Raw genomic sequence first — 14,205 nt, 5'->3', positions numbered from 1 at the left:
ACTGGCCTCAGATAACACAAGCTGAAGATGACCTTGAATTCAAGATTACCTCAACCTCCCAAGAGCTGAGATTATAGGCATGTGCCACCACATGTGGCCTTAAATTTATATTTCTAACACTTCATAATTTGCATGTATTTTTATTTAGTAAAAAAGAAAGTGTTCTGCTGAGCAGTGGTAGCACATTCCTTTAATCCCAGCATTCAGAAGGCAGAGGCAGGCAGATCTCTGTGAGTTTGAGGCCAGCCAGGTATACAAGAGCTAGTTCCAGTACAGGCTCCAAAGCTACAGAGAAACCCTGTCTCTAAAAACCAAAAGATAAAAATTAAAAATAAAGTGTTCTGTTGCTTCCTAAAATCTAATTTCTGAAACTACACTTCTTCCAGGTTTTCAAAGTTACCTTGATATGATTTAAAAATACTGTCGTGTATGCAAATGAGTGATGGCAACGTGGTACTAGCCTCCATTTACCTATATTTGTATCCCTCCAATAAGCAGTGAGGATGCCAACTTCGCCATTCCGGCAAACCACTTGTGATAAGGTGACTTTGATTGTAACCGTGGTGTATGCTTTGTTCCAGGTTGTAGAAATGTACTCAAGTGGAGGAGACCTTCACCTAGAACTACCAACAGGTCAGCAAGGAGGTACCAGAAAACTGTGGGTGAGTGGAAGCCCAGCTTTCTCTTATGTGTGCTCATGGGAAGTCAGTCATTTTACTTTTAAAATAGTTCATGGAAGATTTAGTCTACCACTCGTTACGTACTATATGACAAAAGTTCTGGTGGTCTATGGCAAGAGGGCATTCAAACCAACATGATGGTCTTTTGATATACAGCATGAGGAATGAATTATGAGCACGATGAATTGAAATAATATAAAAATGAAACAGTTTACAAAATTAAAAGAAACAAATTAGTTATAAGTATATGGTATAATAATTCAGCATAAAAGAAAAATGGCAAAATTATAAACTTGGCTAATTTATGATTACTTTTCAGATATTCTTTCAGTATGTAAAAAAGATGACATTTTTACAAAAAAAAAATTCGTCTTGTTAATCTGTATATTGTTTGAAATAGGACACTTTCAGGAAATGTGTCCAAACATTTTGTTAAGGAAAATATACATCAAAAAAATTTTTAGGCTGTAGGACAAGATGGAAGGATGACTAGAGGGATGGCTCAGTTGTTAAGAACCTGGCTCTCGCCGCGCGGTGGTGGCGCACACCTTTAATCCCAGCACTCAGGAGGCAGAGGCCCGCGGATCTCTTTGAGTTCGAGGCCAGCCTGGTCTACAAGAGCTAGTTCCAGGCCAGGCTCTAAAAAAGCTGCAGAGAAACCCTGTCTCGAAAAAAAAAAAAAAAGAACCTGGCTCTCTAGCTGGGGTTCAGCTCCCAGCACCCACATGGTGGCGCTCAACCATCCTTAACTCCAGTTCCAGGGGGATCCAGTACCCTCCTCTGCATTTTACATGCAGGCAAATTGCCCATACACATAGAATAAAAATAAATAAATCTTTTTTTAACGTTAAAAAAAAATCAACCTAAAAACAGTATTGGTTTTAAAGAACACACACAGAGAGAGAGAGAGAGAGAGAGAGAGAGAGAGAGAGCATGAAAATCTATCATATGATCTCAGCAATAAACAAGTCATTTTGAATGGCTTACTAACCACAATCACTTAAAGCTTACTAGTATATTAAAACTTTTTGGCTCACCCGGTTCAACAGGGCTTAAGATAAAAAGAGAAAAGATGTATTATATGATTTGACTTTAAAAGGAATAAAACTCAATTTGTATGCCATTGCTAAAACAATCCCTTGACAATCTTTCCATCTAGTATTTATTTTCAGGAATGGAAATAGAAATACATAGCCCAGAAATCTGCTCTAAGAATGAGCCAATGGGGCTGGAGAGATGGCTCATCAGTTAAGAGCATGTACTGCTCTTTCAGAGGACCCAAGTTCAGTTCTCAGCACCCACATCTGGTGGCTCATAACCACTTGCAACTTCAGCTCCAGGGGATCTGACTCTGCTGGCCTCGGTGGGAACCTGCACTCATGTGCACATACACATAAAACAGAACAAGGCACTGACAAGCACAATATACTTTAGACATGTACTCTGGGCTCCATAACTACTGTGGACTCTGAACAAGTCACTTTGCATCAGCTACTTGGTGTTTATAGACTCCACACCCAACTTCGAAACTTTGATACAACTACAGCTTTTTTGTTAAATTTTCTGTTTTACACTGGCTCACTCTCTGTTTACACCCACAGATGTGTGAATTTATATGTCTTGAATCAGGATTCCCCATCGTAGATTGTTTTCTCATGCTTGTGAAACTATGTGGTGACTAGAAAACTTGTAAATGAATAGAAAAGAGTTACTTCTAAATAGCTAAGAACTGTACTGAACCCTGGCAGAAATTAATTAGCATGACCTTTTAATACCCCCAAGTGACTGCAGAAGATAATAACCGGTAATGATTCCTTTAAGCATTGAATAAGAAAAACATAAACTGTGGTCCCTGTCCTGTAGTACAGGAAGGTATGTTGTTGTCTTCTCAAGGAATTCAATCTGAGACACTGGAAAGTTTAAGCATATGTTTTCTTAGCAAAGGCAGATTCAAATGGACTGTCCCCAAAGTGGAGGTAGCAGCCCAATAGATTCTGTGTTATGGGTTTTAAGTAAGTTTTATGAATATTTATGAAGTAGGTGGCATAACTAAGATCCTTTCCCTCCCAAATCATAGCAGATTAAATTTCCCTGCGCCATAGATCCATATTTCTTCCCATGATCCTTTAGAAAGGTCTTGAAAGGGAATGAGAATCAAAGCCACAATGAAAATGATATTTTAATGGAAGCAAGGTCTTTTGAGGATTCATATCCTTCATTAGTGCACATGTGTGGGAAAATGCTCAGACACCCTGGATTGTTTTGTTTTGTTTTGGTGTTTTTTTTTTTTTTTTTTTTTTTTTTTTTTTTTTGAGATAGGGTTTCTTTGTGTAACGGCCCTGGCTGTCCTGGAATTAGCTTTGTGGACCAGGCTGGCCTTGAATTCACAGAGATTCGCCTGCCTCTGCCTCCACCTCCCAACTACTGAGATTAAAAGATGTACGCCACCATGTCCAGCAAGATTTATTTATATAGTAGGAACAGTCTCTTCCCCTCAGAGAGGTCTAACCAACCATCAAGAGATGAAGCTCCCAAGACACAGCTACAACATGCTGCCCAGGGCCCCATGGTTGATGTAAGGTTTTATCATGAAGCAGGAACCAGGGCTTTATGATAGGTTGCAGGCTGAATAAATGGGAGCAGAACTTTGGCTCTCTATAGGTATCCTTTTGCCCTCCACCATTCCTGTCCGTCTTTTGCCTGATGTCACCCTTACCCACTTAACTATACATTAGAATGTCCCAGCGGCTGAATCAGCCTCCTTGAGTTGGAAGACACATCTGGGGTCCATCTTCATCCCCGCTCCCCAACCCCAAGGCTTCCAGTCATCTATTCTACTTTGAGACTACAGAGTTAGGGAAGTAGGAGTAGATGAGGGCCAGTAAGTTCCTGAACACGAGGTTTTCCTAAAATAAGCTAGAAGTGGTTTGCAGAAAAAAATTCTAGCAATTTCCAGACCAGCCAAATAGTTCTAAAACCTAGAAAAGAATTTGTGCACCCCACCCCCACTGTGTTCCAATGAGTCTTCCTTCTAGTATAGTACCTCTGTGGGGCTTATCATTTAGAAGACTGAAAGTTTATTCTGTGTGTGGTCTGTTTGTCTGTGCATGCGCAGCAAGAGCTTTATTTGAATGCACTTAGTGAATTGTTAAGTTTTAACTGAAAATCAATTAATTAAAATAAAGGCGAAGTCTAAGCCTTCCTGATGATTATTATTGGAAGAACGCTATGCACTTCTGGAAAATACTGCCCTCTAATGGGGCCATTTCCATTGGATAATTTCAAGACTGAATACAAACTAATATGTTAGAAAAAAATAACTGGTTTTCTAGATTAGTTATTCTTTAGGTTTTTTTAAGTTGTTTTCAGACCATTGGCTTGATTAGCTTGTCTTGACAGAACATATATCCCCAGTTCTAAAAACACTCATTTTTTTTTGTATTCTAACACTCTAAAATTGGAGGTTTTGTGTTACAATCAGTGAAGCATATGTTTAAATGGTAATGTAAGGATAATATGGTAATGCGCTTTCGGTCTGTATCATCCAATTGAATAAAGAAGGTAGTTGTACAGTGTTCCACACACTGTGCTACATTATCGTTTTTCCTCACAGGAAATCCCTCCTTATGAAACCAAGGGAGTGATGAGAGCCAGCTTTTCATCCAGAGAAGCAGATAATCATACAGCCTTCATAAGAATCAAGACAAATGCATCAGATAGCACGGAGTTCATCATTCTCCCCGTGGAGGTTGAAGTTACAACAGGTCAGTGGAGAGCTGCAAGAATGTGAGTTTGTTCTGTTCTCAGTGCACCCTATCTTGACGGATAATTGTTCACTGTTCTGTTTTCCCAGCTCCTGGAATTTATTCCTCAACTGAAATGTTAGATTTTGGAACACTTCGAACACAAGGTAAAATAACAGATGTCTTTATGGGTCTCACTTAGTTACTTTTCTGTTGCTCTGAGGAGACACCATGGCCAAGGCAACTTATAAAAGGAAGCATTTAATGGGGTGGGGGCTGTTGCTTAGGTTTCCAGAGGGTTAATCCATGAATATCACGGAGGGGAGCATGGAGCATAACAGCAGACAGGCATGGTGCTGAAGTTATAGCTGGGCACTTACATCTTATCTGCAAGTTGGAGGCAAAGAGAGACTGGGCCTGGTGTGAGCTTTTGAAACCCCAAAGCCTACTCCTTGTGACATACCTATTCCAACAAGGCCACACCTCCTAATCCTTCTTAGAATAGTTCTGCTTTAGAGACCAGTCCTTCAAATACATGAGCCTGTATTGCCATTCTCATTCAAACCACAAGGTCTAAAATTGGCCAGTTGAGACTCAGTCCTTCTCGTGGCTCTACTTACAATTCATCTTTGTAAGTTATTTCTCAGTGGGCCATGTAATCTTTTACAAATCTTCAAAGAAACCTGCTTCCCAGGTGATAGAATAAGATAGAAAATAGTTTCTTAGTCCAGTTCCACACACATTCAGTTGTGATGAGTATTTATTTGTTTGTTTGTTTACTAAGCATACAGAGTTTTGCCTGCATGTATGCCTGCACACCAGAAGAGGGCACCAGATCTCATTACAAATGATTGAGAGCCACCATGTGGTGACTGGGAATTGAACTCAGATCCTCTAGAAGAGCTACCAGTGCTCTTAACCTCTGAGCCATCTCTCCAGCCCTGTATTTGTTGACTGAGGTTTCTATCCTGCCCAGTTCCCACGGTTGTAAAGTCCCAAAGAAATCACACAGAGCTCTACATTTTTCAAAAAATTTATCTCTAAATTTTTTAAAGACATGAATTATTCAATTGCATTATAATGGATAATATTGTTTATCCTAAGTAGTAAAAGAAAGAATTCTAATTCTAAAATAATAAACAACCAAGCTAAGATTTTTATTAAAGAAAAAGTACAAATACTTGGTTGAATCATTTGTAGTTGATGCTTACTTGCCCAGGATTAAAGACCATATTTTTGAAATGATTTTATTTTATTTACTTAATTTTTTGGTGCACACGCGGGTGGGGGGATTTCCCAAGACAGGGTTTTTCTGTGCAACAGCCCTGGCTGTCCTGGAACTCTGTAGACCAGGCTGGCCTTGAGCTCATAGAGATCTGCCTGCCTCCGCCTCCCTAGTGCTGGGATTAAAGGTGTGTGCTGCCACCTCCCAGCTTGATTTTTCTTTTAATATGGTTATTTTTGCATTGTACTTGCCTTATTGGAATCTAAGTAATGTCTGAGTTCACTAAAGGCTACTCTCTACTTTTTGTCTTGTTTTCAAGCTTATTATTTAAGTTGGATGTGGTCGGGGCAGCTCTTGAAAAACAAATATTCTGCTGAGTAAAACGTGCTATGGAGCACGTCTTTTAAACACTTCTTCTCCTTCATTTTAACAGATCTACCGAAAGTTTTAAATCTTCATTTATTAAATTCAGGAACAAAGGATGTACCAATAACAGTAAGTTTTTCCCACCCCACCTCGAGTGTGTGGTTGGGGGCGGGGGGGAGGGGGGGGGAGGTGGTTAACACCAGAGTTAAGTCCTTGCTCTATATTGTGGTAGTTTGTCGGCTCTTGGTTTCATGTGAACTATGAGAACCCTGATCTTCATTCATCCCTTTACTCATTCATTTAATTAATTAAACATCAACTATGTCCTAAAAGTGGAGCTATGAGTCAGACCACCAAAGTCCCCTTTACAACTGAGCTCACTTTGAAATCAGGCTTCTTTGGGTTCATCAAAGTGCAGTAAGAAAAGGATGGGATCAAAAAAAAAAAAAGAAAAGGATGGGATCAAGAGAGCAACATTAGGAGACTTACATGTTGTAGGAAAAAACACTGTAGCTACTTTGACACACGTGTAGGTGAGAAGAGAGACCAGCCAAAGCTGTGATGGTGTTCTGTTGGTGAGGTCACAGTAGCTTAGACTTCTCTCCTACATACACTGCAAACTGAGTTTTTAGAAAACTTAAGTTTCTTTGTTTTGTTTTCTGTTTATTTCAGCATTTCTTGCATATTATAACAAAATTAGAGGCTGGTACTTTTTTTTTTTTTTTTTAGAAAAGTTGTTATCCTCTACCATTTCCTATACATGTGCAATTTTAAATATGGACTAGGCAGTGCTGATGATCCCATTTTAAACACTGTAGTTCTTCTCAGTGCATAGTAATGATACAAGTAACTCCAAATACAAGCTCCTCACCTGGTGATGGACAGAACACCTACATTTAGGCCCTCCTATATATCATGTAGCTTTGAGAAAATTGCCTTCCTGACATAAAGACTAATATGCTTTAGATGTCTTTAGGTCTACACGAGGTTTCTATGCTAGCTCATAAATAGGAGTCATTTAGTAACTTTACCAGTTGCTTGATGTTTGCTGTAGTGAATTTATGCACAAAATATTAAGGATCCAAATGCTGTGTACTAATGAGTTCTCCCCTTGCTTGCTGACATGTGTGTCTTAGACTCTTTGGAGATAGGGTCTCATTGTACAGCTCTGGCTGGCTTGAACCTCACTGGTTGGCTCTGAATTCAGAGATCCACTTGCTTTAGCCTCCCAACTGCTGGGATTAAATGTGTGCACCACACTTGACTTCTTGGACTCTTGTGTCTCACTTGAATTATTGAGTGGTAGTTTGATTTGAATATCATAAAAAAAGGCTAAAATTATATTAAGAATGTATACAAGCTGCCTTTCCTGGGAATCTTGTCATATTTTCCCACTTCTTAATTATCTTTGTTTTTGTTTTGTTTTGTTTTTTCGAGACAGGGTTTCTCTGCAGCTTTGGAGCCTGTCCTGGAACTAGCTCTTGTAGACCAGGCTGAACTCGGACTCACAGAGATCCACCTGCCTCTGCCTCCCAAGTGCTGGGATTAAAGGCGTGCGCCACCACCGCCCGGCTCTTAGTTATCTTTGAATAAGCATTAGTTAGTAACTAATACTAAAATGGTTAGTTTATTAGAAGGTAATGATTTTGTATTATGTTTTATATTGTCACCAGAATAAACTTTAAGTATTTTGCTCTGATTTCTTTTTGTTTTTTTGTTTGCTTTGTTTTTATTTCCTTAGACAAATGGATTTTACCTGACAATTTAGGTTTATTTTTAATGAGTGAACAGTTCAGATCATTTGTATAAAGTGAGTCACCAGTTGTATATTTGTTTAATATTAGTGCAGTTTGTTCTGAGGCAATAATTTTGAATGTAAATATTTCCTCTGATTTGGAAAATGCTTAAAAGCATTGCATTTGAAGTAAGAGAACATTTTTTGACATCTGTTTTAAGTTCTTCCCGCTTACAACAACAGTATCGTAGCAAAAACCATGACTTGTTCTTTCTGGCATGGCTTCGTAGAAGCTGCTGCCACCCAAAACATGCTGCAGTGGTTCCTGATGAGCATGCAGTATGTGAGCATGTTGGGACGCGGCTGTGGTTCCATTGTTGCTGTCTCACATACAGTAGCCAGTGAAGAAGGGAGATATGCTGCCAGAGCCGTGTGAGACCTCCACTTATAAGACCAGCTATCTAGCAAGCCATAAGCTCACGGTCAAAGTAGCAAGCAGATGGAATCACAAAACTTTGTAGACAGATTAATACCTTAGAAAATGTCTACTCCAGTTTCCCAGGATGTTTTTACATGTTGGAAAAGTGAACCTGAGTATGTGGCAGCTTGCTTAGTCTTCAACTGTATCACTACTAGATTGCCATATGTATTCTGCTGCTTTCCCTCTCTTGGGAAAGTTGTTAGCGTGATAATATAATGAAAGCAAATGAAACTATCTTCCATATGTAGCTTAGCTAACAGTTTAAACAGGTCTTTGTTTAATCTCAAAAATACATGCATACCCTTCAGGGAATGAAGGGATCTCTATTAAGGGTCTCTATTTAATTTATTAATAACAGTAATCTTTATTGATAAATAAGATTGCTGTGAACAAGTCATCCAGGTCCCAACCCCAGTCTTATATTCAAATGAGAAAGCATTCTTCAAGAAAAAGTTAGGCAAATGAAAAAGATAAAATGCTGAGAGAGTAGTCATCCAGGTCCCAACCCCAGTCTTATATTCAAATGAGAAAGCATTCTTCAAGAAAAAGTTAGGCAAATGAAAAAGATAAAATGCTGAGAGAGTAGAAGGCCAGAGCCAAGGCTATTAAGAATTCCAACACAAGCAACTTTAAGAATCATACTTAGGGCCATCATCCAGGACCTGTAAGGACTTGCTATCTGCCCAGGGCTAAGGCAGTGTATGGGAAAGTGAGCTGCCCTGGCAGGCCCTAGAGTTATTATAATTCTCTTAGTTCCCTGCCATAGCAAACACCAAGCCACAGGACCAGTGTCTTTCTTCACATTCTTCTCACACTCTTATTGGGCCTTCAGGGAATTCCCATTTGATGTTCAGTCTGGGTAGAATTCTCCTTTATCAGTAAACAGAAAGGGTGAGCTGAGAATGGGGAAGAACCTAGTGACTTGCCAGCCCTGAGGATGAACATGCATACCCATTGAGCTGCACAGGTGGAAGATTCTTTTCTGTGGGAAGTAATACATTTGGACATCAAGTTCACACAGTCCTGATCATTTGATAAATACTTTGAATCAGGGTTAGTGTGCAATACCATGATTCCATGAATTTTCTGAAGTGGGATGTCAGTGACCCTATACCAAGTCAGGAAACCTGGCTTTAGTCCTCCTCTTGGTACCTGACTGTTGAAACATCACTTTATAGTGTGAGGCTCTCTTTATCAAAACAATGGGAAAGGGGTTGGACTTTTGAAGTCTCTTTCAGTTTAAATGATTTGTAACTTTGAGGGTGATAAAGAACTAGACCTTAAAATGTGTTTATATATCGAATAATACACTAAACATATACCATTTACTAGATTTTGTTGTTTTTGTTTGCTTTGGGGATTTTTCTTAATTTTAGGTTTAGTTATGTGAATAGATCTAAGTTGAAAGCATTCCAGCCTCTCTTCCAAGTTAAGTAGTTCTGTAGTTGGTCTTACTACCCAGTGCACAGATAGTGGTATAGCTTGCTATTTGACAGCGGGCCTTGCTTACATGCCAGGCCATGGAGAAACAATTGCAGAGGCCACCTTTGGGTCACAGCATCTTATGTATTCATTCTTCCCATTAGAGGACAGCTCCATAGTACCTTTATAGGTTTCTTCAAGACAGATGGGTCTTAAGTTGTCTTCATGTCCCCTTTTCTTACAAAGTAGACTTTTAAGTTTTCTCATGTGTGAGTTTGTCCTAGATCCATACGCACTAATCTCACACCTGGTTCCTTTGTCATCACTTTGTTTCATAAGGTATTCTATTGAAAGTAAGGCATCTGCTTGTGCTGTTTTGTTTACAGCTACTACAGACATTAAGCCTTAATTTTGAGAGTGCTTTACTTTCTAGCTATACTTCTAGACTAAAATTCCTTTCTTTTTCTTTGCAGAGTGTTCGACCTACACCACAAAATGATGCTATAACGGTACATTTTAAACCAGTTACATTAAAAGCTTCTGAAAGTAAATATACCAAGGTTGCAAGCATTAGTTTTGATGGTAAATATTCATTTTTTCTACCATTGAATGATATTATTTTGATAAACTAGAAAGCATCTATGTGGGTTAATACAGAAATCCAGACTATTTTAGCCTAGATTTAACAGTACTGCAATTGATTTTGTTCCCTCTACAAAAATCATCACTAACCTTTTTGTTGTCATTCATTTTGTTTTGTTTTTAGAGACAGGATTTATGTGTAACAACCCTAACTGCCATGGAACTTGCTTTATAGACCAGGCTGGCCTCAAACTCACAGAGATCTGCCTGCCTCTGCCTTCCCAAGTCTGGGATTAAAGGTGTGCACCACCACGCCTAGTTTAACTTACTTTATTCATAAAGTATCATAACTTCATAAACTAAATCAGTATTAACAATCAAGAAACATTAGCAGATACATTAGAATTGGGATATTTTCTGTGATAACAAATCACAGCTGTCATAATTTACCTGAATTATGAAATCATTGCTTATTTTAATTGATAATGTATTTTACGTTCAGAAGCACCTTTAGGTTTGTGAGCAAAAGTATTCTTCATAACACTTTTATATGCTGACTTTTTAAGCAAAGCAGATAGTCCTGCCTAAGCTTAAATAACAGCCTTTGTTATAATTGTCCGATTAGCTGTTATTTCAGCTATGTGTAATATGTGTCATTTGAAATATTATCCCAGATCTACAGCCGAGTGCCCCGAATGTACCCAGTCTCAACTGAATGATAGCTTAGACTTAAGCATTTTTACAATCTGTCTTTACTCTCTTTTCGTTTGTTCTAAGAGAAATTTATTGAATTTGCTATTTCAAATTAACCTTGCTTAACTCTATGTTATTAAATAAGAACTGAAACTCGAAGGGCCTGTGTCTTCTGTAGCCTCCCCACCCCACCTCTTTCATCCAGTGCGCCTGTCTCACCTAAGCAAGGAGACATAAAGCTGAAACTGACCATCTGCCCGGCGTTCACATTTCATAGCTCAGCTCATCAGATGAGGTAGTCAGTGAGTATGGCAGTACCCTGCAAGCTCAGCATAGTGTCTGTGAGAGAGTCTGTATATTCCTTAGTTAGGGAGCATTCGGGAAGGATCTGCAGCCATGACACAGGCTGACTGGGGCTTCTGCAAAAGCTCCCAGGGAGAGGAGTTGAGTTTGTGACCTATTGATGATGATTTGTAGGAAGTTAGAATTACAGGAGGTTTGGGTGTCACAGCTACAGACATATCTGAAGTACACATCTTGTGTGCTGCTGAGAAACCACATTCATGACCAGCAGAGACACCTCTTCCCATCCAGAAAACAGAGTAGCTGAGAGTCATTCTGAGCCCTCAGAACACTTAGGCTACTTTAGTGATTAACTCAAGGAATGGGCAAGTTTGCCTCAGCCATAATCCTATGGCATACCCTCCCTTTATCTCTGAGGGTACAGGGCTCCTCCCTTCCAGCACCTTAAGCCCAGCTAATGTTTCCATGGAGGTCTATGGTGCCATTTGTGTGGTTCTTCTGAGATTATAGACTCTAAATTATCTATTTACTTATCCAGTGCCAACTCTGGAATCCCAAGACCTCAATGCACGCACAGCATTGCTAGACAAGCACTCTGTCACTGAGCTGTATCCCCACCCTAAAATGGTGTTTCTTACAAGTGTTTTTTTTTTCAAGCAGGTTGCTAATTTTCTTTAAAGTGTTTTTTAATGTCATGAGGAAATATTTTGATCTTTAACCTACTCACAGTACTACAGATCTCCCAGCAGAAAATACCTCGCAAAGGTTGCAGTGGCCTGGAAAGATGGCTCAGTGGTTAAAAGCACTTGCTTGCCATTCCAGAGGATCCTGAATCAGTTCCCAGCACCCATTTTCGGTGGCTCACAATAGCCTGTAACTCTAGCTCCAGGCAGGATCCGGTGCCCTCTTCTGACCTCCTTAGGCATATATGTGCATGCACGCACACATACACCATGCCCTCTTCTGACCTTCTTAGGCACACACACACACACACAAAATATTTTTTTAAATAATAAATTGTTTTTAAAGGATTACTGTGAAATCAGTCGGGAAGCTGTGTTTAACTTCGGTATTTTGAGACAGATATCCTTCTCCCCCAAAGTACTCTCATGATATTTAACTGAATATTCTTGAGATTTTTGTGTTGTTAATTCAATAATACTATTAAATACCTGGATTACAGACATGTAATCAGCCTGACATCAGAACGCTGAAAAAATTAAAGTGTTTATAAATAACTCAATTTGGAAAAAACGTTAAGAAGAAATTTAAATCTGAAGTGCCTAAGAGTACACCTTGAGATGCTAGGCATCATACCATTTCCTTGTCCTTTGCTTGTCCTGAAGTCAGGTGGCACACAATTCACAAGTAGAGGCATATCTGACGGACTGCAAAGGAGAGACACTCCTTGAGAATGAGCACCCAGACTGAATGCATCCCTTCTTTGACTCCATCATGAGACATTATAGGGGATGGCAGCAGGCAAGGGTGTCCTTCAGCTCATATGCACAACTCTGGGCTGGGCGAGTGCAGAAGTTCGGAGCTCCCTTAGCCTCGGCTTTTCTCCGCACCATACTGCCTTGTTGAAATTTGCGGGGAAAACTGCAGCCAAACCAGGAATGCTGTTTCTCAGAACACCCTTGAACTATCCATGCTCGGTAGATGGCTGCAGTTTTGCCTCCCAGGGACGCTAGACAGTTTTCTGGAGACATTTTTAGTCGTCACAGCTAGAGGGATGCTCCTGATATCTAGCAAGAGGAGCCCCTGGGTACTGCTGTTGGATATCCTACACAGTGCCTACCACAGGAAGCAAACCTGATCTCACACACTACCATGCTGAGATTAAGGTCAAGGAACCTGCTGTCCTAAATGACACCAATGCCTCAAACGAAGAAGTGACTTTTGTTTACTTGCTAATGACTAGTCTGTTTGTCTCACCACAGGAAAAGGTCCTGGTTTTTATATAGAATATCTACTTTGCATGAGCCTTCGTCTTTTTTTTTCTTAAAGATCCTCTCAGTTTACATAAAATCCACTCAGACTCATAAGTAGTAAACAGTAACAGACGGCTGACTAGTGGCTCAGCAGTGTGGGTCCTTGCTTGCCACCAAGCCTGCTGATCCATGTTTAGTCTCAGAAAACGCACATGGTGAAAAGAGACAAGACCCTGCCAGCTGTCCTCAGCCCTCCACACGTGAGCCATAACAGGCTCACTTTCATTCACATGTATCATACAGATACACAGAATATGTAAATGTAATGCTTTAAGTTTAAAAATACACCACACACAAATAGACATTTTTAATAAAATGACAATTTTTTTGTTGTTTTCTTGTTTTTTTTTTTTTTTTTTTTTTTTTTAATGCTTCCTTTCAGCTTCAAGAGCAAAAAAGCCATCTCAGTTTTCTGGGAAAATAACTGTTAAAGCAAAGGAAAAGAGTTACTCTAAACTCGAAATACCGTACCAAGCAGAAGTTCTAGATGGGTGAGTTTCTCCTTCAAAAGAGCTTTTAACTTTCTGTTTCTAATTTTTTGCTGATAAATAGTTCATCTAACATAATGGGATTATTATAAAAAGAACAACCACAACTGTAAAGGAAATCCTTCTGTATCTTGTTTATTTCTGATTTTCTAAGATGAAAAGAGAAAATAGAACGATATTATTTGTGTTAGAGGATGTAACAATTCATCAATGAATCTGTATTTTTTAAGTATTTAAATCATTTGAACCATTTTCCTTATGTTCTTTTTGTAACATGTCAGTCTGTTTCGTGTCACTCCTCTATGACTTGAGGCAAATGTTTGTTTTTATCTGTAAGCTCCTCGGTCCCTCGATTGACCCTTGCTTTATAAATGGCCTCTGAGATGTAACTTTCTCGTTGTAGTATAAGCAGAAAGTGTTATAGAACACACAACCTGATAGGTCCTCACCATAACCACCATAGCCGTTCTGTTGGTGCATTCTTGATTCCAGA

At 39.3% G+C, this 14,205-nt stretch overlaps 1 protein-coding gene across 1 annotated transcript in view; it reads left to right on the top strand.

Moving 5' to 3' along the window:
* Tmem131 (transmembrane protein 131) overlaps positions 1 to 14,205 on the top strand; it is a 156,356-nt gene that overhangs the window by 104,379 nt on the left and 37,772 nt on the right. Inside the window, 6 exon segments of the mRNA XM_038342315.1 lie at positions 582 to 662; positions 4,294 to 4,444; positions 4,534 to 4,590; positions 6,082 to 6,143; positions 10,126 to 10,234; positions 13,607 to 13,715. Coding sequence (XP_038198243.1) covers positions 582 to 662; positions 4,294 to 4,444; positions 4,534 to 4,590; positions 6,082 to 6,143; positions 10,126 to 10,234; positions 13,607 to 13,715 — 569 coding nt within the window.

Source organism: Arvicola amphibius, chromosome 9 (assembly GCF_903992535.2).
Source record: "Arvicola amphibius chromosome 9, mArvAmp1.2, whole genome shotgun sequence".
NCBI classification, from domain to species: Eukaryota; Metazoa; Chordata; class Mammalia; order Rodentia; family Cricetidae; genus Arvicola; species Arvicola amphibius.
This window is presented reverse-complemented; position numbering and strand designations above follow the sequence as displayed.